Below are 20,364 nucleotides of genomic sequence, written 5' to 3' on the forward strand. Positions count from 1 at the left end.
TAAAAGTCAGGTAGACAAGGTGCTCAGGGACATGGTTTGGTGGCAGATAGGAATGGTTGGACTCGATGATCCAAGAGATCTTTTCCAACCTGGTGATACAATGATTCTAGGACCTCAACTGGGTCTAGGGCCCTGGAGACAAGGAGTTTGGAAGCTCTTTGCTCCCAGCGCTGTTCCAATCCCGGCTGTTCCCTCCAGCTCGGTTTGTGGAAGGAGCTGGGGTTGCTCCTGTGCCACCCACGTCCATGAAGGGCTCGCCCACCGGCAGAAGGTCCCAGTGTGGCTTCCAGGCTGGAATTCCCGGAGGCCAAAATACCTGCTGGGTCCTTTCTCCTCTCTAATTCCCTCTCGTCTCTGCAGGGAGCGGGGATGGCCAGGGCCAGATCCTCCAGCGCTTCCCGGAGAAGGACTGGGAGGACAACCCCTTCCCCCAAGGCATCGAGCTGGTGAGTCTCCTGCCCTCGGGACCCGGGGAAAGAGGGAGGAGCGTGTGGGTCTGGCCGGGAGAGGCTTCCCGTCTGCTCCCACGGCTCTGGAGCTCTGGAAGGCGTCCTGGGGCCAGGCCTGGTCAACGTCTTCATCAGCGACCTGGATGGAGGCTTCGAGGGCACCCCGAGCGAGTTTGGAGATGACACTGAGCTGGGGGGGAGCTGGATCTGCTGGAGGGTCGGGAGGCTCCAAAGGGACCTGACCAGGCTGGATCCATGGGCTGAGACCAACGGGATGAGGGTTAACGAGGCCAAAGGGCGGGTCCTGCCCGTGGGGCACAACAACCCTGGTCAATGTCTTTATCCATGACCTAGATGAGGGGATTGAGGGCTTCCTGAGGAAGTTCACGGGTGACACCAAGCTGGGAGGAAGGGCTGATCTGCTTGAGGGTAGGAGGCTCTGCAGAGGGATGCGGATCCATGGCTGGAGGGCAGGAGGATCTGCAGAGGGGTCTGGATCCATGGCTGGAGGGCAGGAGGATCTGCAGAGGGATCTGGATCCATGGCTGGAGGGCAGGAGGATCTGCAGAGGGGTCTGGATCCATGGCTGGAGGGCAGGAGGATCTGCAGAGGGATGTGGATCCATGGCTGGAGGGCAGGAGGATCTGCAGAGGGATCTGGATCCATGGCTGGAGGGCAGGAGCCTGGAGAAGAGAAGGCTCTGAGGAGACCTCAGCAGCTTCCAATGCCGAAAGCTCCAGGGAAGCTGGGGTGGGGCTCTTGATCAGGGAGGACAGGGACAGGAGGAACAGTTTGAAGCTGAAGGAGGGATGAGATCTTAGGAAGAAATGTTCTCCTAGGAGAATGGGGAGGTTGCCCAGGGAAGCTGTGGCTGCCCCATCCCTGGAGATGTTGAAGACCAGGTTGGAAGAGGCTTGGAGCCTCCTGATCCAGTGGGAGGTGGAACTGGATGGACTTTGAGGTCCCTTCCAACCCAACCCATCCCATCATTCTGTGACCCTACGATCTTGGTGGCTGCTGGTGGTGGCGAACGCCTTCCACGTGACCTGTGATTAATGGAAGCTCGGAGACGACCCAGCGTTGCGTGTCCTCCAAAGCGCTGGTGAAGGGAATCGGACCGTGTGCTCCTCATTCCCAGCTGGGGCAGAAGCTGAAGGACCTGGACATGTCCCTAACCCCTGTCCCGGTGGTCTTGGTGGTGGCCAAGCTCAGTGTCCCGTCTCCCTGTCCAGCGCTCTCCATAATTCCAGCAGCACGTTGGGCTTTTCGAGCTGTTTTTCCGGAAGCAGAAGTCGATCTCATTTTTCTGGTTGGTGTTTCCTGGCCGGAGGGGACTTGGGAACCGTCCCAAGGAAGAAGAAGCTGCTTTTTTTTTTTCTTTCCCCCAAGGGTCAAACTGTCCAGCCAAAAAATCCCTGGAATTTAAACAATCGGAGCCTGGTCCTGCTGGGGCCAAGGGTGGCTCCGAGGCTTCCTACAAGCTCTCCCGGGTGAAGGACACGCGAGGTTGAAGCTAAGGTGGCTTCTGAAATGGAGATGAAGGCCACCCCAAGTCAGCTCGTGCCTCGCTTGCTGCTGGCTTCCCTTGGAGAAGCTTTTTGGGGTGGGAGGTCTCAGGGTTTGCTCAGGGATTTGAAGCTTCTGGCCTCGTGTGCCTCCTGATGGCACCTCCAGACACAAACATCTCCTTGGAGTTGGAGGAGAAGGGAAGGGGTCGTCCCTCTGGACCTGGCGCTGGAGAGGCCACACCTCGAATCCTGGGTTCAGTTTTGGGCTCCTCACTCCAAGAAGGATGTTGAGGCTCTGGAGCGAGTGCAGAGAAGAGCAACGGAGCTGGGGAAGGGGCTGGAGAAGAAGCCTGAGGGCCCTGGGGGTGTTTAGGCTGGAGAAGAGGAGGCTGAGGGGAGACCTCATTGCTCTCTCCAACTCCCTGAGAGGAGGTTGTGGAGAGGAGGGAGCTGGGCTCTTCTCCCAAGGGCCAGGGGACAGGACGAGAGGGAATGGCCTCAAGCTCCACCAGGGCAGGAGGATGGTTGGAAAGTCCCCAGGAGGAAGGTTCAAAAGTCCTCAGGAGGACATTTGGAAAGTCCCCAGGAACCCATCAAACCATTCTGGGCGCTGCTTGAGTGCCGTGTTGGTGACTCAGGACTTACTGCTGGGTCCAGTTCTGGTCAGTGTCTTTATCCATGACCTGGATGAAGAGGGGATCGAGGGCTTCCTGAGGAGGTTCATGGGTGACACCAAGCTGGGAGGAAGGGCTGATCTGCTTGAGGGTAGGAGGATCTGCAGAGGGATCTGGATCCATGGCTGGAGGGCAGGAGGATCTGCAGAGGGATCTGGATCCATGGCTGGAGGGCAGGAGGATCTGCAGAGGGATCTGGATCCATGGCTGGAGGGCAGGAGGATCTGCAGAGGGCTCTGGATCCATGGCTGGAGGGCAGGAGGATCTGCAGAGGGATCTGGCCAGGATGGATCCCTAGATGGAGGCCAACTGGATGAGGTTCAACAAGGTCAAGGGCTGAGTCCTTCCCTTGGGGCACACCAACCCTGGGCAGCTCCAGCCTAGGAGAAGGCTGGCTGGAAAGTGCCTGGAGGAGAAGGACCTGGGGGGGTTGGTTGGACAGGAGCCAGCAGGGGCCCAGGGGGCCAAGAAGGCCAAGGGCATCTTGGCTTGGAGCAGAGCCGGCGTGGCCAGCCGGTGGGTCCTTTCCGACCTGGTGATTCTCTGCTTCTCTGACACCGTCCTCCGTCCTCTCTTGCAGTTCTGCCAGCCCAGCGGGTGGCAGCTCTTCCCGGAGAGGAACCCCCCGACCTTCTTCGTGGCCGTGTTGACCGACATCAACTCGGAGCGGCACTACTGCGCCTGCTTCACCTTCTGGGAGGCCGTGGAGAGCGCTCAGGTACCTCGTGGTGGAGGAATCCAAACCCTGGAAACCCGGGAGAGGGAAGAGCAGCCTTTGTCTAACATCGATGTTCGTCTCCTCAGCCTCAAAGCCACCCCAGGAACGGGGACGGGGAGGAGGAGGAACAGGAGCCCTTGTCTCCCGTTCAACCCGCGCAGCTCTTTGCTCCCAAAAGCCTGGTGCTGGTCTCCCGGCTGGACCACGCCGAGGTGTTCAGGGTAAGTCTGGAACGCTCCATGGCTTGGGACCTTCTTCCCCTTCCATTCCAGAGCCGTTCCCACCACCCAGAACCAAGCAGCAGCTCCAGATCTTGGTAGGACACCAGCAGGGCGAGGGAGGGGATTGTCCCCTCTGCTCCTCTCGGGGAGACCTCAGCTGGAGGGTTGGGGCCAGGGCTGGAATCCTCAGCAGGAGAAGGAGATGGAGCTGTTGGAATGGGGCCAGAGGAGGCTCCAAGGATGATGCGAGGGCTGGAGAACCTCCCGTCCGAGGACAGGCTGGGAGAGTTGGGGTTGTGGAGAAGAGAAGGCTCCGAGGAGACCTTAGAGAGACCTTCCAGCACCTGAAGGGGCTCCAGGAAAGCTGGGGAGGGACCTTCTACAAAGGTTTGTGGGGACGGGACGAGGGGCAATGGGGATAAACTGGAGAGGGGCAGAGTTAGACTGGACATAAAGAAGAAACTCTTCACAATGAGGGTTTGGAGACCCTGGCCCAGGTTTCCCAGAGAAGCTGTGGCTGCCCCATCCCTGGAGGTGTTCCAGGCCAGGTGGGATGGGGCTTTGATCACCCTGATCCAGCGGGAGGTGTCCCTGCCCGTCACGGGGGTTGGAACTGGATGATCTTCAAGGTCCCTTCCAACCCAAACTATTCTATGATTCTGAGAGGGAGGGGAGAGCAACGTTAGGAAAGATCTTCTGGCTTCAGGAGCAACCAGGAGCCACATCAACGCTGCCAGGAACAGGAGCTGTAGGAGAACTTTGGCACGGCACCGTGGGAAACTGTGAATCCCGATCCAGGAGCGGAGCCGGAGCTGAGCGGGTGGCCTTGGTCCAGCTTTGGTAGTAAGGAAACCGTGAAGAACAGCCTGTTCCTGTAGGACCTTTGAGTTTTGTAGCTTGGGCTGCATCCAGAGACCGTGGGCAGCAGGGAGGGAGGGGATTGTCCCCTCTGCTCCTCTCGGGGAGACCTCAGCTGGAGGGTTGGGGCCAGGGCTGGAATCCTCAGCAGGAGAAGGAGATGGAGCTGTTGGAACGGGGCCAGAGGAGGCTCCAAGGATGATGCGAGGGCTGGAGAACCTCCCGTCCGAGGACACAAGGAGAGAGTTGGGGTTGTGGAGAAGAGAAGGCTCCGAGGAGACCTTAGAGAGACCTTCCAGTATGGACTGGAGCTCCAGAAATCTGGGCCTGGAGTGATGGGACGTGCAGCAATGACTTTAAACTGGAGGAGGGACGATTTAGAGTAGACATTGGGAAGAATTTCTTCATGATGAGGGCTTGGAGACCCTGGAACAGGTTTCCCAGAGAAGCTGTGGCTGCCCCATCCCTGGAGGGGTTCAAGGCCAGGTTGGATGGGGCTTGGAGCCCTTGATCCAGTGGGAGGTGTCCCTGCCTATGGCAGCAGGAGTGGAACTGGCTGGGCTTTGAGGTCCCTTCCAACTCAACCCATCCCAAGGTTTTGTGAGTCCGTGCCTGGCCTGCCCTGGAGCTGGAGGTCTCTCAAATCCAGGAGCTCTTCGTTATCTCAAGTCTGGAAGGTTGAGAGCCCAGCCGGGTGGAGCGGCTGATGCTCTCCTGCCAGGCAGCAGCCACAGGGACGGCTCTGGAGGTCAGATAATGGTCCAAAAGATGGACTTCTCCTGCAAGAACTTCTCCCTGAGGGCCACGCTGCGATGGCTTCCATGGTCCTCGCGTCCCTGACTGCTCATCTTCCCTGGCTGGTTTCTTGAGGAGCCCAGAAACTTTCTGGCTGCCTGATTCCACGGTTGAGCTGTTGAATTAGTCACCTCAGTGAGTTTTGAGGAGCACACGAGCGACAAGAGCCCTCCAGTCCTGCTCTCCTCGGGTCATTTCCCTCTTATCACCAGGGCGTTCCTGGGAGGTTCCTCAGCTGTGGGAGCAGGATCTCCGCTCCACAGCTGGGCTGGCAGGTCCCTCTGGCCTGTGTACCAGCTCGGGTTGTGGTGGGACTCAGCATGTCTGGCCACTCAACGAGGTTGACGTCTCATTGAGGTCCCCGCGTGAAGCTAAAAAACCTGCTCTTGCCCTTTGGGTGCAAAATCCCTGGGGGTTTTCAGCAGCTTTGGGGGGTTGTGGCTCCACAAGGAAGGATGGGATGGATGAGGGGGACCTGGACACGCTGGAGAAGTGGGGCTGGAGAACCTCAGGAGGGTCAACAAGGCCAAGGGCAAAGTCCTTGGTTGGGGCAATCCCTGATTTCAATCCAGGCTGGGGATGGTGTGATGGAGCAGCTTGAGGAGAAGGACTTGGGGGGCTGGGGGAGGAGAAGCTCCACAGGAGCCACAAGGTGCGCTCGCAGCCCAGAAACCCCCCGTGTCCTGGGCTGCATCCAGAGAACGTGGCCAGCAGGGAGGGAGGGGATTGTCCCCTCTGCTCCTCTCGGGGAGACCTCAGCTGGAGGGTTGGGGCCAGGGCTGGAATCCTCAGCAGGAGAAGGAGATGGAGCTGTTGGGACGGGGCCAGAGGAGGCTCCAAGGATGATGCGAGGGCTGGAGAACCTCCCGTCCAAGGACAGGCTGGGAGAGTTGGGGTTGTGGAGAAGAGAAGGCTCCGAGGAGACCTTAGAGAGACCTTCCAGTGTCTGAAGGGGCTCCAGGAAAGCTGGGGAGGGGCTGTTCACACAGTCTTGGAGTGATGGGATGACGGGGGGTGGCTTTAAATTGGAAGGGGCAAGATTGAGGCTGGACATGAGGAGGAATTTCTTCATGATGAGGGTGAGGAGGCCCTGGAACAGGTTGTCCAGGGAAGCTGTGGCTGCCCCATCCCTGGAGGGGTTCAAGGCCAGGTTGGATGGGGCTTTGATCACCCTGATCCAGCAGGAGGTGTCCCTGCCTATGGCAGAGGGGTTGGAACTGGATGATCTTCAAGGTCCCTTCCAACCCAAACCATTCCATGATTCTTTTCTGTAACCAGAGGTCTCTGGAGCCCACGACCAGGACCTGCTGGTCCTCTGGGTCAGATGATGCTGGACTGCGAGCTCCTCTTGCTCGGGTCGAGGTCAGGCCCTGCGTGCTCGGTTGTTCCACCAACCCTGGAGCTGGAGGAGCTGCCTGGCCCCTTCTGGCCCGAGCCCCACTCATTGTGTTTTCTCTTCTTCTCAGTGACGTGAGAAGATGCTTTGGGTTAAAAAGAAAACACCCAACGGGGGCCTTCAAGACAAATTCCTCACATTCCTCATTCATCCGTGTAGTATGTGACCTCGAAGGTCAGAAAAACCCGTGTCCTGGGCTGCATCCAAAGAGTGGGAGCAGCAGATCCAGGGAGGGGATTGTCCCCTCTGCTCCTCTCCGGGAGACCTCAGCTGGAGGGTTGGGGCCAGGGCTGGAATCCTCAGCAGGAGAAGGAGATGGAGCTGTTGGAACGGGGCCAGAGGAGGCTCCAAGGATGATGCGAGGGCTGGAGAACCTCCCGTCCGAGGACAGGCTGGGAGAGTTGGGGTTGTGGAGAAGAGAAGGCTCCGAGGAGACCTTAGAGAGACCTTCCAGCACCTGAAGGGGCTCCAGGAAAGCTGGGGAGGGACCTTCTACAAAGTCTTGGAGATGGGACGAGGGGCAATGGGGATGAACTGGAGAGGGGCAGAGTTAGACTGGACACGAGGAGGAATTTCTTCATGCTGAGGGTTTGGAGGCCCTGGAACAGGTTTCCCAGAGCAGGGGTGGCTGCCCCATCCCTGGAGGGGTTCAAGGCCAGGTTGGATGGGGCTTGGAGCCCCTGATCCAGTGGGAGGTGTCCGTGCTCATGGCAGGCGTGGAACTGGATGATCTTGAAGGTCCCTTCCAACCCAACCCATTCCATGATTTGAGGTGGAGCTGGAGGTCCTCCCCAACCCAAACCTTTCCATTTTCCTCCACTTCCCGCCCTGACGCTCGGCTGGGTTGTGCTTCCCTCTCCAGAACAGCCTGGGCCTCATCTACACCATCTACGTGGACGGACTGAGCGTGTCCTTGGAGAACGTCATCGGGAACCTGCTGACGTGCACCATCCCCATCACCGGGGGAGCTCAGGTGGGTCACCTGCCCTTCGTGCTCTCTCCTCTCCTCGCTTCTGCCTCCTGAGCAGCTCCGGCAGCCCCGGGGATGGTTTCCCTCAGCCGTGTCCTGGTTTTCTTCTCCTGGTGGGAGCTGAGGAGGCTCCTTTGGCTCGTGGGCCATGGTCAAGTGCTTGGCCAGTGCAGGTAGCGCCTTCCCAAGTGCTCAAGAGTCGGAACAACAACCAACCCTCTGTGCTCTAGAGGCGTTGAGCTCCTGGAGCCGCTGGGACCTCCCCGCTTCACCTGTCTCCAGCTTGCTGTGGCCGCTCTTGGCTTCTCGCTCCTTCAAGGAGAACGGACGAGGTGGCTCCACCACCAGCTGGTTTCCGCAGGCACCCATGGGTCTGTGCAAACACTCGCCTCGGTCTCTGCTCGTTCCCCCAGCAGGGAGGTCACGGCCAAGCTGGGACAATCCTCCAGGGAGGAGGCCGAGCGAGGCTGATGCTGGCCAGCTGAGCAGCTTGGGGCTCTCTCCTTGAACCTCTGGCTTGTGCCTGGCCAACGTCTCTGGTGGACGAGGCTTGAGGAGCAACAGCCTCATTGCCAGCTGAGCAGCTTGGGGCTCTCTCCTCAAACCTGTGGCTTGTGCTTGGCCAACATCTCTGGTGGACGAGGCTTGAGGAGCAAAGGCCTCATTGCCAGCTGAGCAGCTTGGGGCTCTCTCCTTGAACCTCTGGCTTGTGCTTGGCCACCGTCTCTGGTGGACGAGGCTTGAGGAGCAAAGGCCTCATTGCCAGCTGAGCAGCTTGGGGCTCTCTCCTCAAACCTGTGGCTTGTGCTTGGCCAACGTCTCTGGTGGACGAGGCTTGAGGAGCAACAGCCTCATTGCCAGCTGAGCAGCTTGGGGCTCTCTCCTTGAACCTGTGGCTTGTGCTTGGCCAACGTCTCTGGTGGACGAGGCTTGAGGAGCAAAGGCCTCATTGCCAGCTGAGCAGCTTGGGGCTCTCTCCTTGAACCTCTGGCTTGTGCTTGGCCACCGTCTCTGGTGGACGAGGCTTGAGGAGCAACAGCCTCATTGCCAGCTGAGCAGCTTGGGGCTCTCTCCTTGAACCTGTGGCTTGTGCTTGGCCAACGTCTCTGGTGGACGAGGCTTGAGGAGCAACGGCCTCGCTTGTGGCCACCATGCAAATGACCCTCCTGTTTGCTCCCGCGGAGCCAAGTGTTCCTCAAACCATCTTCTGGCTCGAGGAAGTCCAGCTGGGCTCGGTCCTGCTCCCGTGAGTGGCAGCTGGGTGAGGATGGGCTCAGAGAAGCTCTCTTGGAGCTGGAAGAAGAAGAGGGACACCCGGCTGGAGGGGTTTGGAGGCAGCGGTGTAACACCCTGCAGCTCTTCTACCATGGAACGGAACCATGGATGGACACGTGTCTTCTGCAGCAGCTCCTCTTTCCCCAATTCCCAGATGTCCAGGCTGCTCCGGAGCGGAGGAACCTTTGCTGCTGCAGGTCCCCGGGGCCTGGAGCAGAGGGACCTGCCTCCACCATCGCTGGGAGGGGTGGATGGTGTCCCAAACCCATGGATCTCTGCAGGCTTCTTGGGCTGGGGCTTCCTGCTGGGCCCATCCTGGTCCAGCACAGGCTCGGTGCCTCCTCCTTGAGTGCTGCAGGTCCTGGGAAGGTCCACCAGCAGTCCTGGCCCAGCACAGGCTCGGTGCCTCCTCCTGGAGTGCTGCAGGTCCTGGGAAGGTCCACCAGCAGGCATGATCTAGCACAGGCTTGGTGCCTCCTCCTGGAGCAACGCAGGTCCTGGGAAGGTCCACCAGCCGTCCTGGTCCAGCACAGGCTTGGTGCCTCCTCCTGGAGTGCTGCAGGTCCTGAGAAGGTCCACCAGCAGGCATGATCTAGCACAGGCTTGGTGCCTCCTCCTGGAGCACCACAGGTCCTGGGAAGGTCCACCAGCAGGCATGATCTAGCACAGGCTTGGTGCCTCCTCCTGGAGTGCTGCAGGTCCTGAGAAGGTCCACCAGCAGTCCTGGCCCAGCACAGGCTCGGTGCCTCCTCCTGGAGCACCACAGGTCCTGGGAAGGTCCACCAGCCGTCCTTGGGGTGGCAGGAGAGGGCTTTAGGGTGCTGTGCCGAGCGCCTCGGCTTTGCTCTGGGGACGTTCCTGCAGGACCTGGCCAACTCCAGCTGGTTCCTCCCCGGGGGCCGTGTCCACGTTGTCCCGGGAGAGGAGAAGCTTTGTGGAGCAGGACAACCCCCCGAGCCACCATATCTCCCTCCCTCTCAGTTCTTGCCGGCTCCGTCCTCGCTGGGGGACCGAGGACACCCCGTGGTGGCACGTCCTTTCTCTGTCCTCCTGCCGCGTCCACGTGGCTGTTGCTTTTGCTTTGTGTCTGCGTCTTTCGGCTTCTCCTTGGCCTCATCCCATGTGTGTGTGTGTCCACCATGACCTTGCTGTCCACGTGTCTCTAACTCACGTTGCTGTCTCTGTCTCCACCTCAGCCTGACGCGGACGACGAAGCAGCGGTACGCACACCTTTTCTTTCGTTGGGGTCTTCTCCTCCATAGCAACCTCGGTTCCGGGGTGACCACGGAGGAAACCCAAGGGATGGGGTCTAGCCGGGCTTCTGGAAAGCCTTGGGACACGGTCTCCACGAGATCCTTCTCTCTAAATTATTGGAGAGAGGTGGATCGGATGGGTGGACAGTTGGGTGGATGAGAAACTGGTCGGATGGTCGTGTTCAAGAGAGTTGTGGTCAATGGCTCAAGGTCCAGATGGAGATCCATGACTAGTGGTGTCCCTCAGAGGTCCATCTTGGACCAGTGCTGCTTAATATCTTCATCAGTGACACCGTCAGCGAGATCGAGGGCACCTCAGCTGGTTTGCAGGTGACACCCAGCTGGGTGGGGCGGGTGTCACACCAGAGGGACGAGATGGATCCAGGGGGACCTTGGACAGGCTGGAGAAGTGGGGCTGGAGAACCTCAGGAGGGTCAACAAGGCCAAGGGCAACGTCCTACACATGGGTCGGGACAGTCCTCGGGTTCAGTCCAGGCTGGGGATGGTGTGATGGGAGCAGCTTGAGGAGAAGGACTTGGGGGGCTGGGGGAGGAGAAGCTCCACAGGAGCCACAAGGTGCGCTCGCAGCCCAGAAACCCCCCGTGTCCTGGGCTGCATCCAGAGAGCGTGGCCAGCAGGGAGGGAGGGGATTGTCCCCTCTGCTCCTCTCGGGGAGACCTCAGCTGGAGGGTTGGGGCCAGGGCTGGAATCCTCAGCAGGAGAAGGAGATGGAGCTGTTGGGACGGGGCCGGAGGAGGCTCCAAGGATGATGCGAGGGCTGGAGAACCTCCCGTCCGAGGACAGGCTGGGAGAGTTGGGGTTGTGGAGAAGAGAAGGCTCCGAGGAGACCTTAGAGAGACCTTCCAGAGCCTGAAGGGGCTCCAGGAAAGCTGGGGAGGGGCTGTTCCCAAAGGCTTGTGGGGATGGGACGAGGGGCAATGGGGATAAACTGGAGAGGGGCAGAGTTAGACTGGACAGGAGGAGGAATTTCTTCACCATGAGGGTGGGGAGGCCCTGGATCAGGTTTCCCAGGAGAAGCTGTGGCTGCCCCATCCCTGGAGGGGTTCAAGGCCAGGTTGGATGGAGCTTGGAGCCCCTGATCCAGTGGGAGGTGTCCCTGCCCGGGGCTGGGGGGTTGGAACTGGATGATCTTGAAGGTCCCTTCAACCCAACCCACTCTATGATTCTGTGACCCTGAGCACCTCGGGGCGTGTGGTCCCCCTGGGCTCTGGGAAGGGGGTTGTGTTCCTGCGCTGCCCTGTTGGCTTCTCCTGGGGCTTGTGGATCGTGGTGGTCTGGTCTTGGAGACCGGATTGGGGCTGGTGGCTCAGATCAGGGGTGGTTGCTCTGCTCTGGGTGCAGCAGAGCTGAGCGAGGAGGTACCGAAACCCTTTTGCAGAGCCGGGGCTCGCTGCCTGGACAGGACAACCCTGTCCTCTGGTGGAGCTGGTGCTGCTCCTGTCCCAAGCTGGGGCTGCTGAGCTTCTGGAGAGCCCTCCTCACCCTTTGGTGCTTCTCCTCGCCCCTTGGTGCTTCTCCTCACCCTTTGGTGCTTCTCTTCACCCCTTGGTGCTTCTCCTCACCCCTTGATGCTTCTCCTCACCCTTTGGTGCTTCTCTTCACCCCTTGGTGCATCTCCTCAACCTTTGCTGCTTCTCCTCACCCTTTGGTGCTTCTCTTCACCCCTTGCTGCTTCTCCTCACCCCTTGGTGCTTCTCCTCACCCCTTGGTGCTTCTCCTCACCCTTTGGTGCTTCTCCTCCCCCCTTGGTGCTTCTCCTCTCCCTTTGATGCTTCTCCTCACCCTTTGGTGCTTCTCCTCACCCCTTGGTGCTTCTCTTCACCCCTTGGTGCTTCTCCTCACCCTTTGCTGCTTCTCTTCACCCCTTGGTGCTTCTCTTCACCCCTTGGTGCTTCTCCTCACCCTTTGCTGCTTCTCCTCACCCCTTGGTGCTTCTCCTCACCCTTTGCTGCTTCTCTTCACCCCTTGGTGCTTCTCCTCACCCCTTGGTGCTTCTCCTCACCCCTTGGTGCTTCTCCTCACCCCTTGGTGCTTCTCCTCACCCCTTGGTGCTTCTCCTCACCCCTTGGTGCTTCTCTTCACCCCTTGGTGCTTCTCCTCACCCCTTGGTGCTTCTCTTCACCCTTTGGTGCTTCTCCTCACCCCTTGGTGCTTCTCCTCACCCTTTGGTGCTTCTCCTCACCCTTTGCTGCTTCTCCTCACCCCTTGGTGCTTCTCCTCACCCTTTGCTGCTTCTCCTCACCCCTTGGTGCTTCTCCTCTCCCTTTGGTGCTTCTCCTCACCCCTTGGTGCTTCTCCTCACCCTTTGCTGCTTCTCCTCACCCCTTGGTGCTTCTCCTCACCCTTTGGTGCTTCTCCTCACCCCTTGGTGCTTCTCCTCACTCCTTTCTGCTTCTCTTCACCCTTTGCTGCTTCTCCTCCCGCCTTGGTTCTTCTCCTCACCCCTTGGTGCTTCTCCTCACCCCTTGGTGCTTCTCCTCGCCCCTTGCTGCTCCTCCTCGCCTTGGTGGGGTGGTTGCCCCGTGACCGGCTCTCTTCTCTCTTGCAGAGGACCATCTCCCTGGGCGCAGGGGACCGGCAGGTGATCCAGACGCCCATCAATGACTCGCTGCCCGTCAGCAGCTGCAGTGTCGCCCTCCTCTTCCGCCAGCTCGGTGAGACCTCTCCCCACACCTCCTCCTCATCACGTCCCGGGTCTACATGGAGTCCTCAGCCCAGCAAGGATCTGGAGATGTTAGAGCTGGTCCAGAGGAGGCTCCAAGGATGATGCGAGGGCTGGAGAACCTCCCGTCCGAGGACAGGCTGAGGGAGTTGGGGTTGTGGAGAAGGGAAGGCTCCGAGGAGACCTTAGAGAGACCTTCCAGTGTCTGAAGGGGCTCCAAGAAAGCTGAGGAGGAACTGTGGGGAGCTCATGTGGGGTTCCGTGCTCTCCGGTGGGATGCGAGGGACAAACCCTCCATCCTGAGGTCCCTTTCTCTCCGCAGGCATCACCAACGTCCTGTACCTCTTCTGCGCGGCGCTCACCGAGCACAAGATCCTCTTTCTCTCCAGCAGTTACCAGAGGTTGACCGACGCCTGCCGGGCTCTCCTCGCCCTCATGTTCCCCCTCAAGTACAGGTGAGGGTCGCCCAGCTCTCCTCGAGCTCCTCGAGCTCCTCGCCCTCCACCAGCGAGGAGACACAAGCCCGTGGAGCCCCTGCTGGCTCTGCTGCCTCCCTCTTGCTTCCCTCCCAGTTTCAGAGCTGGTGTTACTGGTTTTCGAAGTATAAGCTTAAGTCTAGACCAATAGTAGCATCTTCTAAGGGTTCGTGAGGGACTCTACGACCTGTCCAGAATTCAGTGAGAAAGTCCTTCAAGGTTTTTCCATGAGGTTGCTGCAGGTGAAGGCCTTGCAGACGCTCTGGTGGTGTAGGGCTTGGAGAAATGAAGTTCTCAGGTCCTACACGTGGGTCGGGGCAATCCCTGGGTTCGGTCCAGGCTGGGGATGGTGTGATGGGAGCAGCTTGAGGAGAAGGACCTGGGGTGATGATGGAGGAGAAGCTCCACAGGAGCCACAAGGTGCGCTCGCAGCCCAGAAACCCCCCGTGTCCTGGGCTGCATCCAGAGAACGTGGCCAGCAGGGAGGGAGGGGATTGTCCCCTCTGCTCCTCTCGGGGAGACCTCAGCTGGAGGGTTGGGGCCAGGGCTGGAATCCTCAGCAGGAGAAGGAGATGGAGCTGTTGGGACGGGGCCAGAGGAGGCTCCAAGGATGATGCGAGGGCTGGAGAACCTCCTGTCCGAGGACAGGCTGAGAGAGTTGGGGTTGTGGAGAAGAGAAGGCTCCGAGGAGACCTTAGAGAGACCTTCCAGCACCTGAAGGGGCTCCAGGAAAGCTGGGGAGGGGCTGTTCCCAAAGGCTTGTGGGGATGGGACGAGGGGCAATGGGGACAAACTGGCGAGGGGCAGAGTTAGACTGGACATCAGGAGGAATTTCATCAAGCTGAGTGTGGTGAGACCCTGGAACAGGTTTCCTGGAGAAGTGTGGCTGCCCCATCCCTGGAGGGGTTCAAGGCCAGGTTGGATGGAGCTTGGAGCCCCTGATCCGGTGGGAGGTGTCCCTGCCCATGGCAGCGGGGTTGGAACTGGATGATCCCTTCCAACTCCACCTATTCTGGTTCTCTGTGGGCTTTGATGTGGGCAGCAGATCTCCATCTCACTCCTTTGCACCCCACGACTCAGCAAAGCAGTCGCCCTTCTTCTCCAGCTTCAAGAGACGTCAGGTGGGAACCTTCCAGCCCTCGTCTCTAGACAGGAAGCACGGAGCCAGCCTTGCCAGCAGTACCCGTGGCTCCAGGAGCCGCCAGCACACACCGTTCCTCACTGTGAGAACTCCAAGGAGAGGCTGGCAAGCCCTTTGTGCTCCAGCAATGCTGGAGGGCAGGAGGATCTGCAGAGGGCTCTGGATCCATGGCTGGAGGGCAGGAGGATCTGTAGGGGGATCTGGATCCATGGCTGGAGGGCAGGAGGATCTGCAGAGGGATCTGGATCCATGGCTGGAGGGCAGGAGGATCTGCAGGGAGAGCTGGATCCATGGCTGGAGGGCAGGAAGATCTGCAGAGGGACCTGGATCCATGGCTGGAGGGCAGGAGGATCTGCAGAGGGATCTGGATCCATGGCTGGAGGGCAGGAGGATCTGCAGAGGGATCTGGATCCATGGCTGGAGGGCAGGAGGATCTGCAGAGGGATCTGGATCCATGGCTGGAGGGCAGGAGGATCTGCAGAGGGATCTGGATCCATGGATGGAGGGCAGGAGGATCTGCAGGGAGAGCTGGATCCATGGCTGGAGGGCAGGAAGATCTGCAGAGGGACCTGGATCCATGGCTGGAGGGCAGGAGGATCTGCAGAGGGATGTGGATCCATGGCTGGAGGGCAGGAGGATCTGCAGAGGGATCTGGATCCATGGCTGGAGGGCAGGAGGATCTGTAGGGGGATCTGGATCCATGGCTGGAGGGCAGGAGGATCTGCAGAGGGATCTGGATCCATGGCTGGAGGGCAGGAGGATCTGCAGGGGGAGCTGGATCCATGGCTGGAGGGCAGGAGGATCTGCAGAGGGACCTGGATCCATGGCTGGAGGGCAGGAGGATCTGCAGAGGGATCTGGATCCATGGCTGGAGGGCAGGAGGATCTGCAGAGGGACCTGGATCCATGGCTGGAGGGCAGGAGGATCTGCAGAGGGATGTGGATCTATGGCTGGAGGGCAGGAGGATCTGCAGAGGGATCTGGATCCATGGCTGGAGGAGGTGCTGGAGATGTTTCTCCTTCCAGAACCCATCCCTTTTCCCTCCTCCCAGCCCCACGGAGCCCCGGCTCACAGTTTCCGCTGTCCTGGCCTCGCTCCAACCCAACCCTGGGAGGCTTCCAGGAGGCCGTGGGGCAGATCCTGCTCTCCTTGGGCACACAGAGACCTTTTGTTAGAGGACAGCGGTGGTGGCCGGGCCACCGCAGACCCCTGAGGGGTGGCCGTGCCCTTCCCCGGCCACCGCTGGGGCTGGTTGCCCGGTTCCCAGGTAGGAGAGCGGAGATAAAGGAGCCATTGTTGGCACCGGCTCCGTTTCCAGCTGGCGACATCCCCTCCGCGGCTCCAGAAAGGCTCGTTGTGTTCCCAAGAAAGGTTGTTTTTTGGAGTCAACTTGCTCTGAGGAAACTTTTTTTTCCTCGCTGAGAACTTGGAGGGTGACTCCAGCGCCAGGGAAGGAGCGTGACGGGGCTCAGGAACCTTGAGTCGCCGTAGGGCACGTCCTCACCAAGAGGGGACCTGGTGGAACGAGGAGCCCGCAGGGGGAATAGTCGGAATTGTTGGGGATGGGGAGGGAAGGACGGGGCTGGGGTGAAGAGCGGGGCTGGATCCGCTGAGGTGACGCTCTCTCTCGGTTACAGCTTCACCTACGTCCCCATCCTACCTGCCCAGCTCCTCGAGGTCCTGAGCACCCCAACACCGTTCATCATCGGAGTGCACTCCGTCTTCCAGTCGGAGACGCAGGAGCTGGTGAGAACGTGGGGATCCTGGTGGAGGAACGGGGTGGGGGGGGAGCAGATGGGGGTGACACTGAGCTGGGGGGGAGCTGGATCTGCTGGAAGGTCGGGAGGCTCCAAAGGGACCTGACCAGGCTGGATCCATGGGCTGAGACCAACGGGATGAGGGTTAACGAGGCCAAAGGGCGGGTCCTGCCCTTGGGGCACAACAACCCTGGGCAGCTCCAGCCTAGGAGAAGGCTGGCTGGAAAGGGCCTGGAGGAGAAGGACCTGGGGGGGTTGGTTGACCAGGAGCCAGCAGGGGCCCAGGGGGCCAAGAAGGCCAAGGGCATCTTGGCTTGGAGCAGAGCCGGCGTGGCCAGCAGGGCCAGGGAGGTTCTTCTCCCTCTGGCCTCGGCCCTGGGGAGACCGCTCCTCGAATCCTGGGGTCAGTGCTGGTCCCCTCCCCACAAGAAAGACCTTGAGATATTGGAGCACGTCTGGAGAAGAGCAACGGAGCTGGGGAAGGGGCTGGAGAAGAAGCCTGAGGGCCCTGGGGGTGTTTAGGCTGGAGAAGAGGAGGCTGAGGGGAGACCTCATTGCTCTCTCCAACTCCCTGAGAGGAGGTTGTGGAGAGGAGGGAGCTGGGCTCTTCTCCCAAGGGCCAGGGGACAGGACGAGAGGGAATGGCCTCAAGCTCCAGGTTGGACCTCAGGTGGAACTTCTTCACCAAAAGGGTCCTCAAGCCCTGTCCGAGGCTGCCCAGGGCGGTGGTGGAGTCCCCTTCCCTGGAGGGGTTTAAGGGCCGGGTGGCCGAGGTGCTGAGGGACATGGGTTAGTGATTGATGGGGATGGTTGGACTCCATGATCTGGTGGGTCTCTTCCAGCCTGGTGATTCTATGATTCTATGATTCTAAGAGGGAGCAGTCAAGCATCCTTGGTGCCCAGCAGCGGGTGTTGACCAAGGCTTTGGGTTGGAAACTCACTTAGAGCTGCCAGGAGGCCGCGCTGGTACCTGGGGCTGCAGTTCAGAAACGGAGTTGAAGCTGGGGAGGAGCTTCTGAGGAGGCAGCGCAGGCACAGGACCAGGGGAAGGGTTTGAAGCTGAAAGAGGGGACATTGAGATGAGATCTTGGGAAGAAATTCTTCACCATGAGGGTGGGGAGGGCAGGCTGGATCCATGGCTGGAGGGCAGGAGGATCTGCAGAGGGATCTGGATCCATGGCTGGAGGGCAGGAGGATCTGCAGAGGGCTCTGGATCCATGGCTGGAGGGCAGGAGGATCTGCAGAGGGATCTGGATCCATGGCTGGAGGGCAGGAGGATCTGCAGAGGGATCTGGATCCGTGGCTGGAGGGCAGGAGGATCTGCAGAGGGATCTGGATCCATGGCTGGAGGGCAGGAGGATCTGCAGAGGGGTCTGGATCCATGGCTGGAGGGCAGGAGGATCCATGGCAAAGCCACCTCCCTCTCCCACCCGGTTGTCCTCCCCCGGCCACCTTTGTTGGAGGGAGAGGTTGGTTTCCACCATGGCTTGTGTGTTGGCCAACCAGGGGTTTGGTGGCTCTGGGTGAGGGAAAATGAGTCGTGAGGCCGAGGATCCCTCCTCTTCTGAACTGTCCTCCTTGTTCCCTCTCCGTGGTGGTGGGAGGGCGTTGGAAAGCCTTCGTCTCACCCTTGTCCTCTCCCTTCCAGCTGGATGTGGTCATCGCAGACCTGGACGGCGGGACAGTCAACGTCCCCGAGTGCGTCCACATCTCCCTTCTCCCTGAGCCGCTGCTCCAGCAGACCCGGGAAGCCCTCTCCATGGTAAGGTCTTCGGCTTCTCCTCCCCCTGCAGGGCGGCCAGTGCCTCGGGAACGAGACGCGTCCCCATGGGGAGCTGGGAACGGAGCCACCAGGACCCCTCAGAGCAGAGGTCATGTCCCAGGAGACCTTCCCCATCAGGGAGGGCAGGAGGATCCGCAGAGGGATCTGGATCCATGGCTGGAGGGCAGGAGGATCTGCAGAGGGATCTGGATCCATGGCTGGAGGGCAGGAGGATCTGCAGAGGGGTCTGGATCCATGGCTGGAGGGCAGGAGGATCTGCAGAGGGATGTGGATCCATGGCTGGTGGGGTTGGGTTGATGGATTGGAGGATCTTGGAGGTCTTTACCAACCACAGTTATTCCATGATTCTGTGATTCGGTTTCTGCTCCCTGGAGGTTCCAGCCCCTCGGGGTCGTTTCACAGCCCCTCAGACCTTTCTCCTGGATGTTGTTTGGTCTCTAGGAGAAGCTGTGAAGACAAACGTTCCCTTGGGAACTGAGGGCGCTTTGTGCTTTGTCTCTGCAGGTCTTGGACCCCGAGCTGGAGGTGGCAGATCTCGCATTCCCCCCTTCCACCATTTCCGCCTCTTCCCTCAAGATGCAGGTGGGTGGAGGTGGGAGGACGGGGACCCTCAGCCCTTCTCCTGCGCGCGGGGGCGATTCCCGGCCTGGCTCCATCTTGGTGTTGTCAAGGTTGAGGGGCAGCACGGATCTGGTGGCCCAAGGAGAGGGGCGGCTGGATTTGAGGCCACCAAGCTGAGTGGAGCACTTGGGTGGGATCCAGAGGGACCTGGACAGGCTGGAGAAGTGGGGCTGGAGAACCTCGGGAGGGTCAACAGGGCCAAGGGCAAGGTCCTACACATGGGTCGGGACAATCCACAGGTTCAATCCAGGCTGGGGATGGTGTGATGGGAGCAGCTTGAGGAGAAGGACTTGGGGTGATGGGGGAGAAGCTCCACAGGAGCCACAAGGTGCGCTCGCAGCCCAGAAACCCCCCGTGTCCTGGGCTGCATCCAGAGACCGTGGGCAGCAGGGAGGGAGGGGATTGTCCCCTCTGCTCCTCTCGGGGAGACCTCAGCTGGAGGGTTGGGGCCAGGGCTGGAATCCTCAGCAGGAGAAGGAGATGGAGCTGTTGGAACGGGGTCAGAGGAGGCTCCAAGGATGATGCGAGGGCTGGAGAACCTCCCGTCCGAGGACAGGCTGAGAGAGTTGGGGTTGTGGAGAAGAGAAGGCTCCGAGGAGACCTTAGAGAGACCTTCCAGAACCTGAAGGGGCTCCAGGAAAGCTGGGGAGGGACCTTCTACAAAGTCTTGGAGATGGGACGAGGGGCAATGGGGATAAACTGGCGAGGGGCAGAGTTAGACTGGACAGGAGGAGGAATTTCTTCATGATGAGGGTTTGGAGGCCCTGGAACAGGTTTCCCAGGGAAGCTGTGGCTGCCCCATCCCTGGAGGGGTTCAAGGCCAGGTTGGATGGGGCTTGGAGCCCCTGATCCAGCGGGAGGTGTCCCAGCCCATGGCAGGGGGGTTGGAACTGGATGATCTTGAAGGTCCCTTCCAACCCAACCCGTTCTCTGATTCTATGAGTTGCTGCTTAGAGCAGGGCTTGGAGGTTCCACCAAGCGTTTGGCCACATCCGCGACCTCCAGGGCTGTGAGGGCTCCTTTTTCCAGCCTCGGGGTTGCTGCCCAGGGCAGAAACTGCTGCAGATCCATCCCGTTGGGTCGTTTTCCCTGGATTTTTGCTGCGTCTCCTACCCTGCTCAGCAGACGCTGACCCTGACACGTGGTTTGATCCTCTTGCCTCCTCGCCGGGGCTGAAATCCCACCCCGTGAGCTGGTTCTTCTGCACCTTCAGCCCAACCCGGCTGTGACCGCGTGTCCTTCTCTTTCGCAGGACAAGGAGATCCGCGCCGTCTTCCTTCGCTTGTTCGCTCAACTGCTTCAGGGCTATCGCTGGTGTCTCCACATCATCCGCATCCATCCCGAGCCCGTCATCCGATTCCACAAGGTGAGGCTCGTCTGGCTCCACGATGAGCAGCCTCAGCTGGTGGGATGTCCCTGTCCGTGGCTCAGGGTTGGAGCTGCATCCAGAGAGCGTGGCCAGCAGGGAGGGAGGGGATTGTCCCCTCTGCTCCTCTCGGGGAGACCTCAGCTGGAGGGTTGGGGCCAGGGCTGGAACCCTCAGCAGGAGAAGGAGATGGAGCTGTTGGAACGGGGCCAGAGGAGGCTCCAAGGATGATGCGAGGGCTGGAGAACCTCCCGTCCGAGGACAGGCTGGGAGAGTTGGGGTTGTGGAGAAGAGAAGGCTCCGAGGAGACCTTAGAGAGACCTTCCAGAACCTGAAGGGGCTCCAGGAAAGCTGGGGAGGGACCTTCTACAAAGTCTTGGAGTGATGGGACGAGGGGCAACGGGGATAAACTGGAGAGGG

The 20,364-nt window shown here is 60.1% G+C and overlaps 1 protein-coding gene across 1 annotated transcript in view; it reads left to right on the plus strand.

Moving 5' to 3' along the window:
* SBF1 (SET binding factor 1) overlaps positions 1 to 20,364 on the plus strand; it is an 80,684-nt gene that overhangs the window by 22,690 nt on the left and 37,630 nt on the right. Inside the window, exons 2-11 of the mRNA XM_069866700.1 lie at positions 361 to 446; positions 3,212 to 3,349; positions 3,436 to 3,570; positions 7,482 to 7,592; positions 12,687 to 12,792; positions 13,123 to 13,255; positions 16,055 to 16,163; positions 17,823 to 17,936; positions 18,462 to 18,539; positions 19,831 to 19,944. Of these exons, the coding sequence (XP_069722801.1) occupies positions 361 to 446; positions 3,212 to 3,349; positions 3,436 to 3,570; positions 7,482 to 7,592; positions 12,687 to 12,792; positions 13,123 to 13,255; positions 16,055 to 16,163; positions 17,823 to 17,936; positions 18,462 to 18,539; positions 19,831 to 19,944 (1,124 nt within the window). The remainder of the gene's footprint in view (positions 1 to 360; positions 447 to 3,211; positions 3,350 to 3,435; positions 3,571 to 7,481; positions 7,593 to 12,686; positions 12,793 to 13,122; positions 13,256 to 16,054; positions 16,164 to 17,822; positions 17,937 to 18,461; positions 18,540 to 19,830; positions 19,945 to 20,364) is intronic.

This window comes from Phaenicophaeus curvirostris, chromosome 1 (assembly GCF_032191515.1).
Source record: "Phaenicophaeus curvirostris isolate KB17595 chromosome 1, BPBGC_Pcur_1.0, whole genome shotgun sequence".
NCBI classification, from domain to species: domain Eukaryota; kingdom Metazoa; phylum Chordata; class Aves; order Cuculiformes; family Cuculidae; genus Phaenicophaeus; species Phaenicophaeus curvirostris.